This window comes from Kogia breviceps, chromosome 5 (genome assembly GCF_026419965.1).
Source record: "Kogia breviceps isolate mKogBre1 chromosome 5, mKogBre1 haplotype 1, whole genome shotgun sequence".
NCBI lineage: Eukaryota > Metazoa > Chordata > Mammalia > Artiodactyla > Physeteridae > Kogia > Kogia breviceps.
In genome coordinates this window covers 78,512,608-78,538,213 of record NC_081314.1, presented here as the reverse complement: position 1 = coordinate 78,538,213, position 25,606 = coordinate 78,512,608, and the positions used below count along the sequence as shown (strand labels likewise).

The 25,606-nt window shown below is 39.0% G+C and overlaps 1 protein-coding gene across 2 annotated transcripts; it reads right to left on the bottom strand.

Moving 5' to 3' along the window:
* Window positions 1-187: 187 nt before the first annotated feature.
* On the bottom strand, window positions 188-25,355 carry DYNLT2B (dynein light chain Tctex-type 2B). Of its 2 annotated transcripts, XM_067034323.1 has the most exons (6): window positions 25,116-25,335; window positions 22,234-22,367; window positions 15,849-15,918; window positions 10,178-10,235; window positions 3,180-3,243; window positions 188-334 (listed from the first exon to the last, which is right to left on the bottom strand). In XM_067034323.1, the coding sequence occupies exons 1-5, from the start codon at window positions 25,238-25,240 to the stop codon at window positions 3,214-3,216; spliced, it is 417 nt and encodes a 138-aa protein (XP_066890424.1). In that variant the 5' UTR covers window positions 25,241-25,335; the 3' UTR covers window positions 188-334; window positions 3,180-3,213. The 2 variants fall into 2 exon arrangements, with proteins under 2 accessions (XP_066890424.1, XP_058921229.2); XM_059065246.2 differs by lacking the exon at window positions 10,178-10,235 and having other exon boundaries at window positions 25,116-25,355.
* Between the last annotated feature and the right edge of the window lie 251 nt (window positions 25,356-25,606).

Here is a 25,606-nt window from a genome sequence, read left to right as displayed (position 1 = left end):
GTGAAAAATCAGGTTACAAAATTATATACATGATTTTTTTTAACTCTGCAAAAACAAAAACACCACTGGTTATGTTTGAACAATTGAATTATGAATTTTCCCTACATTTTTCTCTACCTTCCAAATGTAATAACATGTTATAAAGAAATCAAAACATTAAAATATAAGGCCTTAAACTCAACAGACTCAGTTGCCAAACTGCCAACTTTATTTTGTCAAGATATTTAACAATATAAAAAACTTCATATTTCTTCATGGTCATATCTTTTTTCCAGCTTTCAAAGATTCAATAGTAGAAACAGCCAAATGCTGCTACAACACAGAATAAACTGTCCTAAAAAAACAAACAAAACAGAAAACAAACACACAAATCCAGAATGTTAGTACTAATGAAAGACTAAAGGCAGCACAGACGTGTGGACGTGAAATTAACATCTCAGATCTTTGCCAATTTTCAATCATGAAGACTGTTTCCCTTCTTTAAGAAACAGGTTTTCCAGAGTATAACTATAAATTTGTTTGCCTTGGGGTAGCTACAAAATTGCTTGCTAAAAGGGTAGGATGAGTAAAGAATTATATTTTTGAATGAAGAAATAAAATGCAAACTAATGTACTTTATGTAATGTTTATTCATAAAACAAGTATTCCTGTTTTTCCTGGTTTATCAAAGAAATAATATAATTAAAATGCTTTGAGTTTCTTGGAGTAAATGCATTACCCAACCAAAGGATATTACAGTTTCACAGACAACGAAAATACAGCACCCTGTCATAAATTCTGGATAAGGACAAATGATATCTGGTTGTTTGTTCTTAATTGATAAAATTCATTTGCCCATCTTTTAACTCAGAATCTCAGAATGTGCTCCAGATCCTAGTTAAATTTGTTAAAACACTTTTTAGGTACTTAGTACAGGAGTTCCACCTGCCTCAGCAACTCCTAACTCACCAACCTCACCTCCAGCCTGGCAATGATGGGAGAAAATATGAGTTCAAGTACCCGATTATTAACCAAAAGCAAATTCTGTGGTTAGCCCAGTTCCCTGGCTTCTTGGATGGGATTACTCTGAGCTGTGTTCTCAAACAGTGCTATCTGTGGTGAGGGACCTATTTTTTTGTTTGTTTTAATTGCCAATCCCTTATGAACTGATACTTTCATAAAATACAATAGAAATTAATAACTAAGAAAATGAAATGAAAAAAGAAACATACAAATATAACTAAAACTTATTAGATTCAATGAACATAAAATTACTTTGTCAGATTCCATGAGCGTTTCTAAACCCTTACACATAATTTATGTACTTATCTTGTTGAGGACCTATAGCAAACAGTTCATAGACTGGCACTGGTCTGTGGACCCCACTTTGACTGGCACTGTTCTTACAATGCCACCCAGAATTCTCCATCAGGACTGAGCCCTGGTTATCCACAGCAATTATCAGCTCAATAGTATATGCTTTTCTCTCCCCTCTCTCATTTCCTCATCTTCTATTGGTCCTTCCTGGGATCTTCTCCTAAATAAAGTACTTTAAGTTCTAAAAAATTAAGCCTAAATAAACACTCAACAAACTGAACTAAAGATACAGTAGACTAAGTCAGCAACCTAGACCAGGCTTTCAAAAATTATTTTTAGACAGCACCCCAACTAATCCTGTATTCTAAAAACTGATCCTGATAATCTTTAAAGCAGCCACAACTACTGAAGCCCGCACGCCTAGAGTCCGTGCTCCACAAGAGAAGCCACCACAATGAGAGGCCCATGCACCGCAACGAAGAGTAGCCCCTTCTCACCGCAACTAGAAAAAGCCCGCGCACAGCAACGAAGACCCAATGCAGCCAAAAATACAATAAATAAATAAATATATAAATAAATTTATTTTAAAATATATATAAGGCCACTACAGAAGCTGGCCCATAATAGGAGCTCAGAATTATTTGTTGAATGAATGAACTGTATTATATAAGGACTCAGAGAAATATGCAGTTTTAACTCCAAAAAGCAGGAAAAACCACCACCTGAGCTTTATTTATCCTTTATTTATCCTTTATTTATCCTGATAAATGAAGATTTACATAGTACTTCCCACTGTTCAGCCTTTGATCCCTAGGGCAGTTGCACATAAAATAAAACTTTGGTAGGACCATATAATTTTAGAGCTAAAAGGTACCTTAAGATCATCTACACAAGCAGCTTCCATACCTGGCAGTAAGTATAATCATGTGGAGAACTTTTTTAAAAATTCAGATTCACTGATCCAACCCCTGGCTTGTTTGATCAGAATCTATTGAACAGAGTCTTGGCATCTGTATTTTAAACAAGTTCCTCAAATTATTCTTAGGCAGCCACAGCTAGTCTTTACGAAAATCTAGTACAGCTTCCTAGTGTTACTGATACAACCACAGAAAAGTTCAATGACTTACCTAAAGTCATTTAATTAGAAAGTTACAGAGCTAAAAATGGAACCTCTCTCCTAATTCACCCAACCTAGTTCTTTTCTACTCTACTGTACTTTAATTCTGACTCTACTAATTAACAACCTGGGAGCATTTGGATAGAAGATGGGAATATTTCTGGAAGCAAGTATAAAATAACAACATATGATTAAAATACATGACATTCATGTCAATAACATACCAATATTTAAATGAAACCTCTTTTTAAAAATTCCTCTTTACTTTAGTTTTGAGAAATAGCTTTAAGATAAAGTAATTAATTTTATTACTGAAAGAAAAATCACCTTTGCTCATGGAATGAATCCCTACCACCCAAATTTCTTTGCAGCTTAGCAAACTGCTATATGTCTATTAGCACCAAATAAATAATATGCGATTTCCACATTCAAACTTGTGAAGAGTTACATCCTAAAGTATCCTTGCCTATAAGCAGCACTCTAGGTTTCTGCTTTAATAACACAAACGAACAGTAAAATCATCTTATCCAGAAGTCTCAGACAAATGTCTAAAACTAAAGTGTCCTCAGGGACTTCCCTGGAGGTCCACTGCAGGAGGCACGGGTTCAATCCCTGGTTGGGGAACTAAGATCCCACACGCCGTGTGGCACGGCCAAAATAAATAAATAAATAAAGTGTCCTCACATCTTAACAAATAGTAAGTGATTTGATTTGGAATGCCCACGTGACCTTAAGAAAGGAAAAAAAGGGTTCCAAATAGGCTTACATTCATGAAAACATCATGAGTACAGTTGTCAGCATCAGCATCCCAGAAACAGCGAGCAGCCATGCTAAAAAGTCAAAGAATAGAGAATTATCAACAATATAACAAGGACCTGAACTATATATATCTGCCACAAGCAAAAGTTTTCCTTGATACATTCTTATACATCAGTGCTTCCAAACCTTTTCACAGAATGAGATGACATACAGAAAATCATATTTGTACAGCAGAGTATACTGGGTAAACTAGAAGGGACTGGAGTCATAGATAAGGCTGCTTGCAGCTGGAGGTGACCAGCCCAGGGGTCTAGCAGCCTCAGACTCTGATGGCTGCCTGATGGCCTGATGGCTTAAGTCACTGGTAGTCTGAGTGGGAAGCTCTGTTATAGATTATTTCAGGTAAAATATCTATGTATGACTTTTAGAGGAAATAATACCTAAGACTTATGGCTAAAATGGGCTCAATTCCTGCACAATAATATGAGAAGGTAAGTCTGGAAAGGACCCAACAAATTATTTAGTCCAACCTGATCATTTTATAGAGTCACAGAAAAGAAAGGGGCAAACTCTGAACTAGAATTCAATCTTCTAACTAATTCTAAATCCAGTATTATCTCTAGAGGATGCTATACTACCTCTAAATTCTAAAATTAGCCATTCTCTTCTCCTCAGTTCTTGGATAAGAAAAAATGTCAGTAAAAATAAAAGCCTATTTAAAAGGGGAAACAACTTAAATACCCAGAAGTATTGGATTGGTAAACAAAATTAAGGTATTTCTTAGCAATGAAATTCTATGCAGCCATTAAAGGTATTTTTTACAAAAAAAAAAAAAAAAAAACCTTTAAGAACATGAAAAGATGTTCACAATATAATGTTAAGTTTAAAAAGTAATTTAAAATTTTTTAAATTAAATGTATATATATGATTTATCATTAACATTTATTGAGCATTTACTTTGTGCCCCACTGGTCTAAGAGCTTTACATGTATTAAATCAATCCTATGAGATAGGCATTATTATTATATCCATTTAATAAACATGGTAGCTGAGAGTCAGAGAAATTAAGTAAACTTGTCCAAGGTCATTTATATAGTAAGTGACAAAGCTTGGCTTTGAATCTAGGTGGTTCAGCCTCAAGTCTGTAGAGAAAGGTATATATACACCATGCTATATTGGTTTAATTTTAAAAGACTTTTTTTTCTTCAGTTTTACATAGAAGAGCTCCCCCCAGCCTAATATTTCACACATTCTTAAATCAAAAAAGTTCCACCTATTTCCAAACTGTAACAGTATGAAATAGAATTAATCTACTTAACTGATCAATCAACAAGTATTTATTTAGCAAGTACCATTCGTCCAGAAAGAATAAAATCCGGTTTGTCCTCAAACAATTCTCAGCTTAAATAGGTGAAAAAAAATTAATACACACCAAAAGAATAAGATAATGTATTGTTGGTGCTGATGTATAGGTTATTAGGATTAAAAGGGATTATAATGTCTATCTAGATCAAGCCTTCAAATCCAAGTTGCACAATAGTTGAATTTAATCTGTAGAAGTGCTAAAGAATTTAAGAGAATTTAGAGAGGAGAAAAAGCCAAAGAGGATTTCATGAAGGAAGTAGTGCTTAAGCTGAGCAGAAACAAGTGAAAGCATGAATATAAAAACGTATTTAATAAGTATTTGTTGAGTATTATATATGAGCAAAGTGCTAGGTGCAAATGATACAAAGATGCATAAAACACAATCTTTATGCACCCAACATAGGAGCACCTCAATACATAACGCAAATAGTAATAGCCATAAAAAGGGAAATCGACAGTAACACAATCATAGTAGGGGACTTTAACACCCCACTTGCACCAATGGGCAGATCATCCAAAATGAAAATAAATAAGGAAACACAAGTTTTAAATGATACATTAAACAAGATGGATTTAATTGATATTTATAGGACATTCCATCCAAAAACAACAGAATTCACATTTTTCTCAAGTGCCCATGGAACATTCTCCAGGATAGATCATATCTTGGGTCACAAATCTAGCCTTGGTAAATTTAAGAAAATTGAAATCGTATCAAGTATCTTTTCCGACCACAACACTATGAGACTAGATATCAATTACAGGAAAAGATCTGTAAAAAATACAAACACATGGAGGCTAAACAATACACTACTTAATAACGAAGTGACCACTGAAGAAATCAAAGAGGAAATCAAAAAATACTTAGAAACAAATGACAATGGAGACACGACGACCGAAAACCTATGGGATGCAGCAAAAAGCAGTTCTAAGAGGGAAGTTTATAGCAATACAATCCTACCTTAAGAAACAGGAAACATCTCAAATAAACAACCTAACCTTGCACCTAAAGCAATTAGAGAAAGAAGATTTAAAAAAACCAAATTTAGCAGAAGGAAAGAAATCATAAAGATCAGATCAGAAATAAAAGAAAAAGAAATGAAGGAAACGATAGCAAAGATCAATAAAACTAAAAGCTGATTCTTTGAGAAGATAAACAAAATTGATAAACCATTAGCCAGACTCATCAAGAAAAAAAGGAAGAAGACTCAAGTCAATAGAATTAGAAATGAAAAAGACACTGCAGAAAAATGAAAGATTATGAGAGATTACTACAGACAACTCTATGTCAATAAAATGGACAACCTGGAAGAAATGGACAAATTCTTAGAAATGCACAACCTGCCGAGACTGAACCAGGAAGAAATAGAAAATGTGAACGGACCAATCACAAGCACTGAAATTGAAACAGTGATTAAAAATCTTCCAACAAACAAAAGTCCAGGACCAGATGGCTTCACAAGTTAATTCTATCAAACATTTAGAGAAGAGCTAACACCTATCCTTCTCAAACTCTTCCAAAAGATAGCAGAGGGAGGAACACTCCCAAACTCATTCTATGAGGCCACCATCACCCTGATACCAAAACCAGACAAAGATGTCACAAAGAAAGAAAACTACAGGCCAATATCACTGATGAACATAGATGCAACTATCCTCAACAAAATACTAGCAAACAGAATCCAACAGCACATTAAAAGGATCATACACCATGATCAAGTGGGGTTTATTCCAGGAATGCAAGGATTCTTCAATATATGCAAATCAATCAATGTGATACACCATATCAACAAACTGAAGGAGAAAAACCATATGATCATCTCAATAGATGCAGAGAAAGCTTTTGACAAAATTCAACACCCATTTATGATAAAAACCCTGCAAAAAGTAGGCATAGAGGGAACTTTCCTCAACATAATAAAGGCCATATATGACAAACCCACAGCCAACATCGTCCTCAATGGTGAAAAATTGAAACCATTCCCACTAAGATCAGGAACAAGACAAGGTTGCCCACTCTCACCACTCTTATTCAACCTAGTTTTGGAAGTTCTAGCCACAGCAATCAGAGAAGAAAAAGAAATAAAAGGAATCCAAATCAGAAAAAAAGAAGTAAAGCTGTCACTGGTTGCAGATGACATGTTACTATACACAGAGAATCCTAGAGGTGCTACCAGAAAACTGCTAGAGCTAATCAATGAATTTGGTAAAGTAGCAGGATACAAAATTATGCACAGAAATCTCTGGCATTCTTATACACTAATGATGAAAAATCTGAGAGTGAAATTAAGAAAACACTCCCATTTACCATTGCAACAAAAAGAATAAAATATCTAGGAATAAACCTACCTAAGGAGACAAAAGACCTGTATTTAGAAAATTATAAGACACTGATGAAAGAAATTAAAGATGATACAAATAGATGGAGAGATATACCATGTTCTTGGATTGGAAGACTCAACATTGTGAAAATGACTCTACTACCCAAAGCAATCTACAGATTCAATGCAATCCCTATCAAACTACCACTGGCATTTTTTACAGAACTAGAACAAAAATTTTCACAATTAGTATGGAAACACAAAAGACCCCGAATAGCCAAAGCAATCTTGAGAATGAAAAATGGAGCTGGAGGAATCAGGCTCCCTGACTTCAGACTATACTACAAAGCTACAGTAATCAAGACAGTATGGTACTGGCACAAAAACAGAAATATAGATCAATGGAACAGGATAGAAAGCCCAGAGAAAAACCCACACACATATGGTCACCTTATCTTTGATAAAGGAGACAAGAATATACAGTGGAGAAAAGATAGCCTCTTCAATAAGTGGTGCTGGGAAAACTAGACAGGTACATGTAAAAGTATGAGATTAGAACACTCCCTAACACCACACACAAAAATAAACTCAAAATGAGTTAAAGACCTAAATGTAAGGCCAGACACTATCAAACTCTTAGAGGAAAACATAGGCAGAACACTCTACGACATAAATCACAGCAAGATCCTTTTTGACCCACCCCCTAGAGAAATGGAAATAAAAACAAAAATAAACAAATGGGACCTAATGAAACTTAAGAGCTTTTGCACAGCAAAGGATACCATAAACAAGACAAAAAGAAAACCCTCAGAATGGGAGAAAATAGTTGCAAATGAAGCAAGTGACAAAGGATTAATCTCCAAAATTTATAAGCAACTCATGCAGCTCAATGACAAAAAAACAAACAACCCAATCCAAAAATGGGCAGAAGAACTAAATAGACATTTCTCCAAAGAAGATATACAGATTGCCAACAAACACATGAAAGAATGTTCAGCATCATTAATCATTAGAGAAATGCAAATCAAAACTACAATGAGATATCATCTCACATCGGTCAGACTGGCCATCATCAAAAACTCTAGAAACAATAAATGCTGGAGAGGGTGTGGAGAAAAGGGAACACTCTTACACTGTTGGTGGGAATGTAAATTGATACAGCCACTATGGAGAACAGTATGGACGTTCCTTAAAAAACTACCAATAGAACTACCATATGACCCAGCAATCCCACTACTGGGCATATACCCTGAGAAAACCATAATTCAAAAAGAGTCATGTACCAAAATGTTCATTGCAGCTCTATTTACAATAGCCAGGACATGGAAGCAACCTAAGTGTCCATCAAGAGATGAATGGATAAAGAAGATGTGGCACATATATACAATGGAATATTACTCAGCCATAAAAAGAAATGAAACTGAGTTATATGTAGTGAGGCGGATGGACCTGGTGTCTGTCATACAGAGTGAAGTAAATCAGAAGGAGAAAAACAAATACCATATGCTAACACATATATATGGAATCTAAGAAAAAAAATGTCATGAAGAGACTAGGGGTAGGACAGGAATAAAACACAGACATATTAGAGCATGGCCTTGAGGATATGGGAAGGGGGAAGGGTAAGCTGGGACGAAGTGAGAGAGTGGCATGGACATATATACACTACCAAACATAGAATGGATAGCTAGTGGGAAGCAGCTGCATGGTACAGGGAGATCAGCTAGGTGGTTTGTGACCACCTAGAGGGGTGGGATAGGGAGGGTGGGAGGGAGGGAGACACAAGAGGGAAGAGATATGGGAACGTATGTATATGTATAACAGATTCACTTTGTTGTAAAGCAGAAACTAACACACCATTGTAAAGCAATTATACTCCAATAAAGATGTTTAAAATAAATAAATAAATCACAAGCTTTGCTTTCAAATTGTGGTCTCTTTACACAATTTCCCAATAAAAGGAACCACAGTTCCTTGGAGAAATGGCCAATTCTAGGGCCATGGCTGTAAATGTACAAGATAAACCTGGGACACTTGGGTCATATCAAAACCCTGGGCTATATCAAAAAGAATTTTATAGGCACTTCCCTGGTGGCACAGTGGTTAAGACTCTGCACTCCCAATGCAGGGGGCCTGGGTTTGATCCCTGGTCAGGGAACTAGATCCCACATGCATGCTGCAACTAAGAGTTCGCACGCCACAACTAAGGAGGCCACCTGCCATGAATGAAGACCCAATGAACCAAATAAATAAATAAATATTTTTTAAAAAGAATGTTATATTTAAATATATACATACACACATTTATGTATATATATATTTTTTACACATATGTGTATATATATTTATATTGATAAAGTTATGTCAAAAGACTTAGAAGAAATATGATGGAACATTTTGTAGCAGGCTAATGCTCCCACCAAGTCAATTAGAAAAACCGAATAAAATGAATCAGACAGCTGCTTAAGCAAACAGGACTAGGGGAGCCAAAATTCCAGAGAAGGGTGAACCACATGAGGTAAGTTGATATTCTGAAGCAAAGTTCTCCCTGGGGCATTTGCCAGCTCTGGGCACAGAGCTAGAGGCTGAGAGCCTGGGCTTTGCCCAGGTAGAGGACCAATTACTGAGGGAAAAAGAAACCAGCAGGACTGTTGGCAGTCTTGCAGGGCCAGGGGGGATAAAATTGGAGGCTTGAGGGACCAAGATCTACGTGAAAAAGGAGAGAGTAGAACTGAGCCGGTCACACAGTAGATTTCCTCTCAAGACATGTGCTGAATTCTGAAACTGCATAAGCAGGAATCTAAAAAGCTATGTGTGGTAGGCAAAATAATGGCCCCCCACCAAATATGTCTATGTCCTAAACCCCAGAACCTGTGAATATGTTATATTACATGGCAAAAATGGTTTTACAGATGTATAACTAAGGATCTTGAGATAGGGAGATTATCCAGGTGGGCTCAATGTAATCACAAGGGTCCTTATAAAAGAAAGAGGGAGGCAGGAGGGTCAGAATCAAGAGATATTTGAAGATGCAATGCTATTGGCTTTGAAGATGGAGGAAGGGTTTATGAGCTGAGGAATGCAGGTGGCCTCTAGAAGATGGAACAGGCAAGGGAATGGACTCTCCCCCAGAGCCTCCAGAAGGAATACAGTCCTGCCAACACCTTGATTTTAGCTCAACGAAACCCATTCTGAATTTATGATCTCCAGAACTGTAAAATAATACATTTTTGCTTTTTAAGGAAACTAATTCATTTTTTAAAAAAGCCTCTGAAATGAAGAATAGTTTAATGCTGAGGAAAGGACTAAAAGTCAGTACCTGCTGAGGCTGGGGTTCCAGTGAACACTCCAGGTTCTTGGATGAAAGATCTGAAGGGCTACGTTCAAGAGAGAAAGGTAAGCTAAAGATAGAGAGAGACTTATCAAATCAGCAACCCAACCTCAACTCAGCTCAGTATCTGATTGGATTACAGTAAGTAGCCCATATTCTACCTGAATTACAAAGGAAAGGGTTAAACTTCTCTGGAGGAAAATAATATTATCTGGAAGTTTTACAGTTTTTTTTTTAACACAATGTCCAGGACTCAAACTAGGCATGCCAAGAGACAGAGCCATATGAAAGATTAACAAGACAAAAAAATAATCAAAGGAAACAGACTCACATGTGATCCAGATACTAGGGTAAGAACTGTTATGACCAAAATGCAAAAAAAGGAGGAAAGAGGGAAGATGGAGAACATAGATAAAAAATAAAGAATTTCACTATACAATTAGAATATACAAAAAAATTTTATGAAAAAAGAATTAAATGGGAATTCTAGACCTGAAAAATATAATAACAAATTAGGAATTCAGTTGGTGGGTTTAATAGCAGATTAGACCCAATGGTAAGAGGATTAGCGAACTGAAGGACAGGTCAATAGAAAAATATCCAAACTGAAGCACAGAGAGAAAAAACAAAAATTCAGAAAATGACATCATAAATTACAGTAAAAAGATCTAAATACTTGTTATTGAAGTCCATAAAGGATAGCAGAGAGCAAATGAAGCACAGGTAATATTTTAAAAGATAATAGCCATATATATAGCACCCAGATCTTAGTTTCTAATGCCATTCTGCCATACAATGAACCAAGGCTCCTTAGAGCAATGGCTGATTCTAGGGCTGGGGCAGGGAATGGATAAGGTGGGGCATCTTATAGTGCCAGTAAATAAGGTTGTGCTCAAAAAACCCACAACAGTAGGGTATGTGAAAGGGATCCAGGAGTCAGCTGAAAGAGCTCTCAATGGCCAAAGCTGGAACAATTTGAGCAACAAAATAAATAAAGTAGTACTGGATTATAATTCAAATTATAAAAATCCATAGTCCATACTGAAATAAATAAGTGACTGAATAAATAAATAAATGAGAGAGAACAGACAAATCTCTTATGTTGAAAAACTCCAAGTAATTTATGTAGACACTCTGCCCTCAAGGAGGTGGAGCATAACTCCTTGCTCCTTAAGTGTGGGCTGCACATAGTGATTTCTTTGTGAAAAGTACAGTATGGAAAGGGGAAGAAAGAGTAACTTTATAGTGAAAAACTTGACAGATACTACTCAGGCAGGGATCAAGGTTAACATCAACAGTAATATGTAATGTTGACAGTATGTACCCTGAAATGATATAATGAGAACAGCACTTTACCTCTGTGATCTTCCTCCCCAAAACCTATAATCCCAAACTAATCATGAGCAGACAAATCCCATTTGAGGCATATTCTACAAAATACCTAACCAATACTTCTCAAAACTGTCAAGGTCATCAAAACCAAGGAATGTCTGAGAAACTGTCATAGCCAAGAGAAGACTAAAGAGACATGTAATGTGGTATCCTAGATAGGATCCTAGAACAGAAAAGGGACATTAGGTGAAAACTAAAGAAATCCAAATAAAGTGAACTTTAGTTAATAATAATGCATGAATATTGGTTCATTAATTGTGACAAATGTACCAAACTAATAGAAGATGTTAATAATAGAAGAAACTGGATGTGAAGTATTTAAGAACTCTCTGTACTATCTCTGCAACTTTTCTGTAAATCTAACTTATTCTAAAAGATTTATTTAAAAAAAAGAAACAGGGCTTCCCTGGTGGCGCAGTGGTTGAGAGTCCGCCTGCCGATGCAGGGGACACGGGTTCGTGCCCCGGTCCGGGAAGATCCCACGTGCCGCGGAGTGGCTGGGCCCGTGAGCCATGGCCGCTGGGCCTGCGCATTCGGAGCCTGTGCCCCGCAAGGGGAGAGGCCACAACAGTGAGAGGCCCGCATACCACAAAAATAAAAATAAAAATAATAATAATAATAATAAAAAGAAACAAAGATAATGGTTAAGACTTTTCCCAATCTAATACAAAACAGATTCAAGAGCCCACAAATTCAAAAGGCCCTGAGAACCCCAAGTGGAATAAATACAAAGAAAACCATATATCATCACAGTAAAAAGGCAATGAGAAAAATATTTAAAAGTGGCTAGGAAAAAAGACACATCACCTCCAAAGGAACAATGATAAGACTTAGAGCTGATTTCTCAACAGAACCAACTGAAATCAGAAGACAATGTAATCACATCCTTAAAGTACTGAAAATGGAAAGGCATATACGCTTTCCTTCTATCTCTCTCCCTTAAGGAATGTAAATAAATGTAGTATTGAGACGTCTTCAACCATGCAGATGAGGACACAGCAGAACAAGACAGGAAGGCCTATATCCTTGACAGCAGTGAAGAACCTCACCAGGCTTGGACTCCTATCTGGTGTGTTTTGAGAAGAGAAATAAAGCGGCTGTGTTTTTTCAAAAAAAAAAAGGAATGAAGGAAGGGAAGGAAGGAAAGGGAAGGGAAGGGAGGGGAGGGGAAGAAGAAGCTACCAATGGCCAAAGATGGGACAATTTGAGCTTCAGTGAAGATACTAACTGCAATTGATTTAAACACATCACATATATTTAAAACCATGGGTTCATGGATAGAAAAAAAACTCATTGGTAACCCTGGGAGGATACTAGGGAACCAATTCATTACTCAGAAAAATAGGTAAATTTATCCCTCCTTTCTTTTTTTTTGCGGTACGTGGGCCTCTCACTGTTGTGGCCTCTCCCGTTGAGGAGCACAGGCTCCGGACGCGCAGGCTCCGGACGCGCAGGCTCAGCGGCCATGGCTCACAGGCCCAGCCTCTCCGCGGCATGTGGGATCTTCCCAGACCGGGGCACGAACCGGTGTCCCCTGAATCAGCAGGCGGACTCTCAACCACTGCGCCACCAGGGAAGCCCTGTCCCTCCTTTCTTATACAAACTGTATCTCATTGTAATGAAACAAATGAAAGAAAAAAAGTCATTCTTAATAGAAGAATTCCAGCTAATAAATAAAGAACAATGATAGAAGATCACTATCTTATAACCTGTGATGAATAATGGATCTAAGACAGATGCTAAAATCATTAACGGTAAAGCTGATAGGGAACTTTATAATAGATGGATCTATCTAACAACATCTGAACTCCATGATCAATCTTAACAATAAAAATAGGAACAGCCAGACATTTTTGTGCCTCCTGATAAGATGCAATAGAATGTATACTAAGCACCTATGTACTATTCTTGCCCCAAACTCAAATCTATCAGTGATTAAGACTAGATCTAACTACTTATTTACAAGAAATACAGGAGCCAGAAGATGTACTAAACAATACCATGGGGATACAATCCTCAAATACCAGAATGTAGGAAACTCTACAAGACAAACAACCCAATTTCCTCAAAAAATAAATGAATGGCTTAAAAAAAGGGGGGGGGGGGAAGAGAAGAAGCAAAATGGCAGACTAAAAGAAATTTAAGAGACATATCAACCAAATGCAATGTGTGGACTTTGTATCCTGACTTGAACAAACTGTAAAAAAATACACATACACATGCACAAAAACACACATATACATACATGCACATGTATATATGAGACAACTGGGAATAATTAAAAGCTAACTGAATGTTTTATAATATTAAGGATTTTCAATATTTACATGTGATATTTTATTATGTTGAAAAGGGCCCTTATATTTTAGAGATATATACTGTTGTATTTACGGATTAAATGATATGCTGACTAGAACTTGCTTGAAGATAATCTGATGGGGTCAGGGAGAGTAGATGGAGGTATAAATGAAACAACATGGGTGTGTGTTAATAACCTTAAAGATAAGTAATAGACATATGGGAGTTCCTTAGTCGCTGTACTTTTTCATATGCCTAAAATTTTAGATGAAAAAAGTTTTAAAAGGAAGTGGGGAAGGCCTTATATGCCATGCTTTAGAGTTTAACCTGATTACATTTAACAAAGTCAGTCAGGACAAGTTTGAGGAGTTTATACTATACAGGATTTGAAATAAACTCTATAGAGTTTAAGAAAAGGAGGTGAGAGTGTACTTCTGGGAGACTGGTCTGCTGTGTGAATTGCAGAGGACAGAGATCAGAGTCTGGAAGTGTTTGATAAGGGGCTGCTAAGCAACCCTGGCATCCAGGTTACAGTGCGTGCAATGAGAGAGCTACATAAGATAAAAGAGAGTTCCACGCTTTTAAGCCTGAGTCAATGGAATCTTGGTAATAAGGCAGGAGACAGAGAAATGAAAATGAGAGGCTTATTTGAGGAGAGGAAGGGAAAAGAAATATGCAACTCTATTTGAACACGTTGACTCTGAGATGACAGAATAGTAAAGTATTTCTTAGTTTCTCTGTGGTGAAGAACTCTACTGAAGCCTTTTGACCGAATGGTAGAGGGCACCACGGTGAAGAGTACTGTGCGAGGAGTCAGAAGCCTGGGCTCTATTAGTGAGCCTGACACCAGCCAGATCTAGAATTCTGGGCCAATCATGCTGAACCTCATAAGTGTCATCATAAAATAAGGGGACTGGACACCGGAAAGAATCTGCATTCTCTTCCCAAGCTAACATTCTACAGTGAAAATTCTCAGTGATAGTATCTATAAGGTATTTTTTTTTATTCATCCAGCAAATATTTTCATACTTTCTTATAAAATACTGGACTAGGCACTGTTTACACAGGGAAACAAGAGAGTAACACTTGGGCACAGGAAAAGACAGGAAATACAGATTTTGAACTTGCCAACACAGAAATGATGGTTTGAGGTAATGAGAATGAATGAGCTCATTGAAAAAGCACACAGAAGAGCAGAAGAATAAGAACTGAGCCTTGAAGAAAGCTCACAGCTGGGGATGTAGGGGAGAAAGAGGAACCAGTTTAGGAGAGAATAATCAGTTAGAACAACAGAAGAGAAACAAGTTACGCAAGTGACATCATGACATTGGGGCCAAAAAAAACAGAATGAATTGTAAAAAACAGAAGCCCAGGCCAATAACAATAGCTATGAAAACTGTCACTCAGACAACTTTAAAGATATTAATTTAGGAGAATAGTAGGACCAAAAACCAGGCAACAAGGCATATGGGAGGATACATATATACATAATTCTACACTCTCTTTGGGAGCATATATACATCAATCCTGAAAGACGTACTAGCCTACAGATACTATGAAAAGTGAGTTACCCCATGGAGCTCACCCAGACTGTCAACCTCAATGCTCAGTACCAGGATCCCTTCAGTTCACAGCTGCATTTTATTATACCGTCCATTCCTCTCACTCTTGCAAAGACACTATCTTACTGGATTGTCGAGAAGATGAACACCCAATAAGAAATATATAGGGCTTCCCTGGTGGCGCAGTGGTTGAGAATCCGCCTGCCGATGCAAGGGACATGGGTTCGTGCCCCGGTCTGGGAAGATCCCACATGCCGTGGAGCTGCTGGGCCGGCGCGCTGAGCCTGCCCGTCCGGAGCCTGTGCTCCGCAACGGGAGAGGCCACAACAGTGAGAGGCCCGCGTACCGCAAAAAAAAAAAAAGAAATATATAAAAATAAAAACAAGAAGGAAAAATCAACTACTCACAATACACCTTCCCCTCTTTGTTCTCCAATCACGACTTGCACCACCATTTTATATCGGTCAAATCCCATTTCTGGAAAGAAAAAATAAGAAAGTTATCTATAAGCAAACATATGGTAAAATTACTTAATGAAGGCAAATTTGCCTAGAAATGAACATAAGCATTCAGTCTACAAGCACTGACTAAGTATGATTATAAGCTTGGGAGTCAGACTTGAGGACAAATTCTAACCATAAGCTTAGTAACTGTGTAACTTTAGACGAGTTATTTAACTTTTCAGTTTAAATCTCCCTCAACTGTTAAATGGGAATATCATTACCTTCCTCCTGCGGGTGTTGTGAGGTTAGATGAGACAAGTTGCCTCCTGTCTCTACCCATTTCTCTTCCATAGTAGTATCTCAGTAGGTCTTAGCTTCCTTCCTTTCTCCCCTACTCTAAGTCAGGTAATGAGCTAGGCCCTCAAGATTCAGAGATAAATAAGATGCTCTTCTTGCCTTAAAGAACTCATAGCAGTTGGGAAGGCAAACATGGAAAATAAAATGAAAATTCAGTAGAGTAATAATTCAAAGAGAGGCATGTATAAGGTACATTAGGAGCACAGAGCTGGATGGCTCCTCCCTTTGACTGGGCAATGAGGAAGGGATGACCAGAAAAGACTTCTTGGAGGATGCGATAAGTGAGCTGAGTCCTGAAAGACGAGTGAGAATTTACCAGATGGACAATGTTTCTCCATTCTGTGGAGGGGGGTGGCATATGCAAAGACATAGAGCATGGGATCTTTAGAAAACCGCAAGCTGTTCAGTAAGATAGAAAATAAACCATAAGATTCTGGAGAATACTGGCATGGCCTAGGACAACTCAGCTGCTTCCCCAAAGACTATACTGCTAAAACAGCAAAATCCTCCCCAACACCAAATCTGGGAGACAGACAACTGAATGGGCATCTTTATCTTCCCTCCTTTCTGACCAAGGAATAGGGGAAACAGTGAAGAAAAAAAAAAGTGAAACAGGCAAAGTTGAGACAGAGCCAACCCCTTTTTTAAAAAAATAAGATGTTGTCCTGTGCTGGAGCTGATAGGCTCCAGACAGGTTTGCGTGGTGCCTTTGGAAAGCCCCAGGGCACAGTGGCCAGGGTCCACATTGGCCAGGTCATAATGTCCATTCGCACCAAGCTGCAGAACAAGGAGCATGTGATTGAGGCCCTCCGCAGGGCCAAGTTCAAGTTCCCTGGCCGTCAGAAGATCCACATTTCCAAGAAGTGGGGATTTACTAAGTTTAATGCAGATGAATTTGAAAACATGGTGGCAGAAAAGTGGCTCATCCCAGATGGCTATGGGGTCAAGTACATCCCTAATCGTGGCCCCCTGGACAAATGGCAGGCCCTACACTCGTAAGAACCTTGGCGCTGCCCCCTCCCTACCCATGCCCACCAATAAACTCTACTTTCTTGTCCCTGTAAAAAAAAAAAATCTTTCTCTTAATTTAGTCTTATTTCTTTTTTTATATATATGAATTTATTTATTTTATTTATTTATTTTTGGCTGCGTTGGGTCTTCACTGCTGTGCACGGCATTTCTCTAGTTGTGGTGAGTGTGGGCTACTATTTGTTGTGGTGTGGGGGTTTCTCACTGTGGTGGCTTCTCTTGTTGTGGAGCACGGGCTCTAGGCTCGTGGGCTTCAGTAGTTGTGGGTCGCGGGCTCTAGAGCGCAGGATCAGTAGTTGTGGTGCACGGGCTTAGTTGCTCTGCAGCATGTGGGAACTTCCCAGACCAGGGCTCAAACCCGTGTCCCCTGCATTGTCAGGCAGATTCCTAACCACTGTACCACCAGGGAAGTCCCAGAGCCAACTCTTTTTGATGAAAGTAAAAGCTCCAGGATTATACAGTAAATTAGGCAAACAATCTGAACACTTATAGGAACCCTTCCATTGTGGGACATGAACCCTAATGCAGTATACTTAATAAAATCTCAGAAGGAGACAGAGCCCAAGTTATTTTTAAAAAACAGTGCACACAGCTCATCTGCGCTTCCTCCTTTCTCTACCCATTCCTCTTCCCCCTTTTCTCATACCCATCCTTTAGAAATGTGGCTAGAATATTATGTGCCCATCACTTAAAACAGTTCTGAAGGGAAAATAAAATAGTCTTAGACACCATAAAACTCCTAGAAGAGAGGATAGGCAAAACACTCTCCGACAAAAATCATACCAATGTTTTCTTAGGTCAGTCTCCCAAGGCAATAGAAATAAAAACAAAAATAAACAAATGGGAGCTAATCAAACTTACAAGCTGTTGCATAGCAAAGGAAACCATAAAAAAATGAAAGGAAACATACAAAATGGGAGAAAATATTTGCAAATGATGTGACAGACTAGGGCTTAATCTCCAAAATATACAAACAGCTCATACAACTCAACAACAAAAAACCAAATAACCCAATTGAAAAATGTGCAGAAGACCTTAATACAGACATACAGATGGCCAGTAGGCACATGAAAAGATGTTCAACATCACTAATTATTAGAGAAACACAAGTCAAAGCTACAGTGGGGTACCACCTCACACCCGTCAGAATGGCCATCATTAAAAAGTCTACAAATAACAATGTTGGAGAGGGTGTGGAGAGAGGGAAACCCTCCTACACTGTTGGTGGGAATGTAAGGTGGTACAGCCACTATGGAAAACAGTATGGAGGTTCCTCAGAAAACTAAAAATAGAACTACTATGTGATCCAGCAACCCCACTCCTGGGGATATATCTGGACAAAACTATAATTCAAAAAGATACATGCACCCCATGTTCATAGCAGCACTGTTCACAATAGCCAAAACATGGAAACAACCTAAATGTCCATCAACAGATGAATGTATAAAGAAGATGTGGTACATATATACAATGGAATACTACTCAGCCATGAAAAAGAACGAAATAATGCCATTTACAGCAACATGGATGCAACTAGAAATTATCATAGTAGGTGAAGTGAGTCAGAAAGAGAAAGGGGGGCTTCCCTGGTGGTGCAGTGGTTAAGAATCTGCCTGCCAATGCAGGGGACACGGGTTCGAGCCCTGGTCTGGGAAGATTCCACATGCCGCGGAGCAACTAAGCCCATGCGCCACAACTACTGAGCCTGCGCGTCTGGAGACTGTGCTCCGCAACGAGAGGCTGTGACAGTGAGAGGCCCGCGCACCGCGATGAAGAGTGGCCCCTGCTTGCCGCAACTAGAGAAAGCCCTCACACAGAAATGAAGACCCAACACAGCCATAAATAAATAAATAAATAATAAAAATAAAGGAATTCCCTTTTAAAAAATAAAAGAAAGAGAAAGGGAAATACCATATAATATCACTTATACGTGGAATCTAAAATATGGCGCAAATGAACCTATCTACAAAACAGAAAGAGACTCACAGACATAGAGAACCAACTTGTGGTTGCCAAGGGGCAGGGAGGGAGGGAGAGGGATGGACTGGGAATTTGGGGCTGGTAGATGCAAACTATTATATATAGAATGGGTAAACAACAAGGTCCTACTGTATAGCACAGGGAACTATATTCAATATCCTGTGATAAACCATAATGGAAAATAGTATTTAAAAAGTATGTCTCTATGTGTATAACTGAGTCACTTTGCTGTACATCAGAGATTGCCACAACAGTGTAAATCAATTACACTTCAATAAAAAAATATTTAATAAAATAAAATAGTCTTAGATACAGTGGGAGGAGAGTAAAAAAAAAAAAAATCACCCACACCACATCAGAACAAAATTACAAGAAATTGAATGGCAATATGTAGAGGTACAACAGCAAAAACAAACCAAAGAATAACAAGAAAGAAACGTACTGCTTAAAAGACCAAAAAACTCAACCTAGGAGATAATATAAATCAAGGAGCAAAGAGAAATTCCTCACAACTGATTCATAATATAGAAAAACATAAGCCCTCAAATTCAGTAAAATAAGAACTCAATCAGATTACAAAATGACAAAAAGATGAAAGGGGAGATTATAGGCCTAGGAAACAAACTGAATACTCACATGATATCAGTGCAGAACTAATCAATTAAAAATGGCAAGAGAGGGGCTTCCCTGGTGGCACAGTGGTTAAGAATCCACCTGCCAAAGCAGGGGACATGGGTTCAAGACCTGGTCCCGGAAGTTTCCACATGCCACAGAGCAACTAAGCCCGTGCGCCACAATTACTGAGCCTATGCTCTAGATCTCACAAGCCACAACTACTGAAGCCCACACGCCTAGAACCCATGCTCCGCAACAAGAGCTGCAACTAGAGAAAAACCCACGCACAGCAACAAAGACCCAATGCAGCCAAAAAATAAATAAATAAACAATTTTTTTTTAATGGCAAGAGACAAGACAGACACAAATGAAAACAAATACTGACAAGGTGATCACAGTATATGTCAAAGAAAAAGGAAGAGATTACAGCAAAGATAATAGATGTGGAAGACAAAGATGATTCAACACATCAATATTTGGTGTCCTAAAAAAGATAATCTAACAAATGGAACCAGAAATGTACTCAGAGATACAAGAAAATTTCCTTGATATGGAAAAAATAAAATCCACAGATTAACAGACATAAAATGCTCAATACCAAGCCACACCCTAAAAAAACTACTGAGCATCAAGGTTAGGGACAGGATTCTTTCTGCAGAGAATGTCAGACTGGCCTCAGATTTCTCCACAGTAACATTTAATGCAAGAAGACAGTGAAGCAACATCCATAAAATTCTCAAAAAATAATTAAATCAAAATATTATATTCATCCAAAATATATTCTCGTTTAAAGGCATTCTCAAACATGAAAGAATCCAGGGAATACAGCATTTCTGAGCCCTTCCTGAAAAAACTTACTATAAAATCTCATCAGGTAAGAATTGAACCAGAGGGCTTCCCTGGTGGCGCAGTGGTTGAGAGTCCGCCTGCCGATGCAGGGGACGCGGGTTCGTGCCCCGGTCCGGGAGGATCCCGCATGCTGCGGAGCGGCTGGGCCCGTGAGCTATGGCCGCTGGGCCTGCGCGTCCGGAGCCTGTGCTCCGCAACGGGAGAGGCCACAGCAGTGAGAGGTCTGTGTACCGCAAAAAAAAGAATTGAACCAGAAAAAAGAACTCAGCAATGGAAATAGCATGGTGAAAGGACTAAATAGTGGGCGATCATTCCATTTAAATAAGAATGAATGCTATAACACTATGGGAAATAGTATACCATTGTTTTTAAAGTATTTGTATATATACATAGAAAAGAGGACTGGTATGATGGTCACATAATATTAATGATTCTTCTTAGGTGGGGGCATTGGGAGTGATTTTTCTAATTTTAATTATTTTTCTACACTATTTTTTTATAACAAGCATGTATTTTTTTTACAATAATTTAATAGTGAATTTCATTAAAAATCTGAAAACAAAAATGCTAATATACTAACAGTTAATTTGGATGATGGAAATAGAATTGCTATTTTTTTCTTAGTATTTTTCTATATTTTTTATTTCTAAAAATTAAAACATATTAATACAAATAAGAAAATACATCAAAGTATTAAATAGTAACTACCATGGATAACAGGCTTTTATATCATTAAAGAAAACACTTTATGTGTATTGTCCAGGTTTATTACAATGAAAATTTATTATGATTACAACAACATTTCTTCCCTCCAAAAAAAATCTTTAAAAAAGAGTAAATAGGGAGTTCTCTGGTGGCCTAGTGGTTAGGATTCCGGGCTTTCACTGACGTGGCCCAGGTTGAATCCCTGGTTGGGGAACTGAGATCCCGCAAGCCGCGTGGTGCAGCCAAAAAAATAAAATTTAATTTAAAAAAAATTTTAAAGGGTAGATAGAAAGGACTTTTCAGATTGTATAACACTATTAACAAAAGAGACTGAGAGAGGTAGAAAGACAAAGAACAGGGAGGAAAAGCACAAGATCTGCTCTGCAGATGTAGAGTGAAGCAGGAGTGGAGTGTTGAGTAGGGCAAGTAGTTAAGGATTTGGCAGGAGAGATGCACTGAGGTCAGACTGTGAGGGTACTGATGGGAGGCTGAGGACTTGATATCTTGGTAGAAAAAACAACCAAAAATTATGGGGGAAAGGAGCCCCTGTATTTTCTGGTCTTTCTGCATACTGGGAATTCTTGGATAGTAGTTCGGTACAACTAGGTGTTTCACACCTTTGCTCTTTCCCACCAACTACAAAAACCTACATGAGTAAAGTTACCAAATAACTGAGATGACTAGACAGTGAAGAAAAATTTGTGTTTAATAGAATCCACAGTTACATCCCTTATTTAAAAATAAAGAAGGAGACAAATGAGTAAAATTGGATGTTTGAAGGGAACAAGTCGTTTCCAATTACCACCACTATTACCTTTTAATTTGTCTTTAATATTTTCTGATAAACGTTTTGTGAGCTGAGGCATTTCTTCTGGAGAGTATTCAGCATTTGCCAGTTCCTCCTTGAGCACAGCATGGATACAGTCTTTAACCACAGAGGGTCTGAACCTAAATGAAACAGTTTGAAACATCCAGTTGGTAATTCCAAAACCCTAATTTACCTTCATAGCTTAACTTCCCCCAGTTTTTTGTCATTACAACCATTTAATCCTTCTTTTTCATATTTTTTATTATAAAAGTAATAAAAACAAATTAAGAAAACAAGTCATAGTGCAAACCTGTATTTCCAGCCTCTCCCTTGAACTTAAGACGACATATTCCCACCCATATTCCATCCAGATGTCTAGTAGGCAACTTAAATTTAATACATCCAACACTGAGCTTCTGATCATCTCCTCTCCCCAAAACAAGGTCCTCATCTCAGTCAATGGTAACTCCATTCTTCCAGCTGCTCAAGCCAAAAACCCTGGTGTCAGTTTGGTTGCCTTTCTCTCTCACAGCCCTCATCCCATTCATGAGCAAATCTTACTAGTTCTACCTTCAAAATAATCTAAAATTCAATCACACTCACCACCCCACTACCACCACCTTGCTCCAAGCTACCATTACTTCTTTCCTGGATTACAATGGCCTCCTAACAAGTCTCTCTGTGCCTGCCTTTGCCCCTAAATCCTGTTCTCAACATAGCAACTAGACTGGTGCTATTAAATACGTGTCAGATCATGACACTCCTCCGTTCAAAATACCCCAAATATTTCCCCCCTCACTCAGAGTAAAAGCAACATTCTGTTACTTGCAAGGTCCCATATAATCTACCCTACCAAACTCTCTGACTTTGTTTTCTACTACTTTGCCCCTAGTTCTCTCCATTCAGGCCACACTGGCCTTCCCTATGTTCTTTGACCACACCAGGCATGGAAACCTCAGTGCTTCTGCAGTTGCTGTTAACCTCTGCCTGAAGTTCAATTCCTCTCCTTATATGCTTAGCTCCTTCCTTCCTTTCAAGTCTTTATTCAAAAGTCACTTTCCCTAGCCACCCTCTCTAAAACTTCAAACCACCTTCTTACCACTTTATATCTCCCTTCCCGGTACTTATTATTATCTGATACACTATATGGTTCACTTAGGCATTTATCTTGTTTGTTGTCTCTCTACCCAGCTAGAGCACAAGCTCCAAAGAGCAGAGATTTTTATCTGTTTTGTTCACTGTTATATCCCCATTCCTAGAACACTATCCAGCACATAGTAGACAATGTTTTTTGAAGAAATTAATTGCTGAATAAATGACAGAGAAAAAAAAGTCTCCCCTCATTTCACCACCCTAACAATACTATTAGCATTTTAGTTGTATTTATTACATATTACAACACTAGGTTCCTTCATCTGGGCTATATATATATTTTTAAATATTTATTTATTTAATTTGGCTGTGCGGGGTCTTAGTTGTGGCGCATGGGATCTTTGTTGCTGTGTATGGGATCTTTAGTTGTGGCATGTGGGATCTAGTTCCCTGACCAGGGATGGAACCCGGGTGCCCTGAATTTGGAGCGCAGAGTCTTAACCGCTGGATCACCAGGGAAGCCCCTGGGCTATATATTCTATCATGTGCCAAGTTACCAGAATGTTTTAAGTTTTAAGCTTATAATGTGGTTTAATATTTGGTAGTACTAGCAGCCCCTTATTTCTTTTTAACAGTATTCTCTTTAGTCTCTTGCTTGCTTATTCTCACAGGTGAACTTTAGAATCATGGACAAATTTCTAGGATTTGATCTGTTCAAAATGTGGTCTTCCTATTAACAAACATACTATACCTGGCTCTTCCCTTAAGCCTTTTCCACTCTCAGTAAAATGCTAAAAGTTTTCTTCAAACGAGTCACAAATAATCTCATAGAGCTATTCCTACATCACATATATTTGATGTTAATCTTGTTCTGTTTTACAACAAACACAGGTGAATGGCATTCTATGTATTTAGAATCTTTTACCAAGATAACTGAACACATTTTTTTTAAAGTCCCTTCTACCCACCAGAAAACTGCGACATGAAATTTTTTATCACATTATAACTAAAGTTCCTGGGTTCTAGTATTTGCCAAGCATTTGATTCAGGAATGTAGTTTCAAAAAACAGAGGAAGGGCTAGGGAGAGTAATGTTTTAAATTATTTTTTTAAATCTTGTGAAAATGAAGTTAGTGATTGATCCTACAGCCCTAACTGACTGTCCTCTGCAGGAGACGTTGTGCCTTAATTCTGGGAAGCTATTAGGGTGGCAGGCCAAAAGCCTCCTGATACTACTTGGGTAAGATTGTACACATACAGGTCTCGCGCCCTGAAGAAGAGTAAGCGCTTTCTGGCACACGTATGCACACAGTAACCCTCGAAACAGGGCTGAATGGAATTCGATGCAAACCACTTGTTTTCTGCCATGCAACTATCTCAATTCCTCTGTGCCCACATTCTGGATTTCCTAGAGTCAACCATCCCTACTGTGCTTGTCTAAGGGACAACCTCCCGGCGCGTTAACCCTGCAACCGCAGGTCTGATCCTCTGCTGCCCCCTGCAGCTGGAAGCCCAAGGAGAACAGCGCCCCACCCTCTCCCAACCAGTCCCTCCTTCCCCTGTCCTGTCCCTTCCTCCGCCTGTTCCCCAGCAAAACCCGGACTCCTCCCCGGCCCGCCCCTCTGTCTCTAGCCCCGCCCCGCCCCTCCTAGCCACGCCCTTCTCTCCCGTCCCGTCCCGCCCCGCCCCGCCCGTCACCCGCGGGTTCCTTCCGGACGCCCCGGCTATCAGGCAGCTCTGCCTGCAGGAAGCAGCAGTCTCGCAGGTCGGCCATGCCACGACGCGTCTGCTACTCGCCTTTGCTGGAAAATGGGCCGCAGAATATAGGTATTCTCAGACTCCCCAGCGTTCTTCTCAGTCTCAGGCAACGCTTCGACCGCAGGGAAGGACGTGCGCATCGAGAAGGATGCGGCGACCGACATGGCCCAAACTTCTTGGCCCCGTATTTCTCCCGAAGAAGGCTTAGCTCGCGGCGCCACGGAGCTGGGAAATGGTCGCCAGGGCGACAGCGCCGCCTTTGACCCTATGTGCGGCGGCTGCGCGCTCTGCGCTGTGCGACCCGCCCTTCTTGTCGTGCTCGCACCGCCCTGCCCGCGCCTGCGCACCGGATGCTGGACCAGAACCGGCGGAGCTGCAGTGACCATAATTTCGGCAAAGACTGGTTTGTTTCTGTCCCGTTTACAAAGCACTTAATCACGCGTCAGCTCTTATTAACCGCACTGCAATCTTAGAAAGTGACACAGAGCCTGCGGCCCATAGAGGCCCAAGGATACAGAGCTAGTAAGCAG

What these genes read in the sequence shown, in the direction of transcription:
- DYNLT2B (XM_059065246.2), bottom strand. Translation starts at nt 25,240, where the DNA reads ATGTCGGTCGCCGCATCCTTCTCGATGCGCACGTCCTTCCCTGCGGTC. An exon ending in CGGCCCATTTTCCAGCAAAG is followed by an intron (nt 22,368 to 25,115) that starts GCGAGTAGCAGA and finishes TGTTTCATTTAG; the next exon opens with GTTCAGACCCTCTGTGGTTA. An exon ending in CAAAGAGGGGAAGGTGTATT is followed by an intron (nt 3,244 to 15,848) that starts GTGAGTAGTTGA and finishes TTGACTTTTTAG; the next exon opens with CATGGCTGCTCGCTGTTTCT.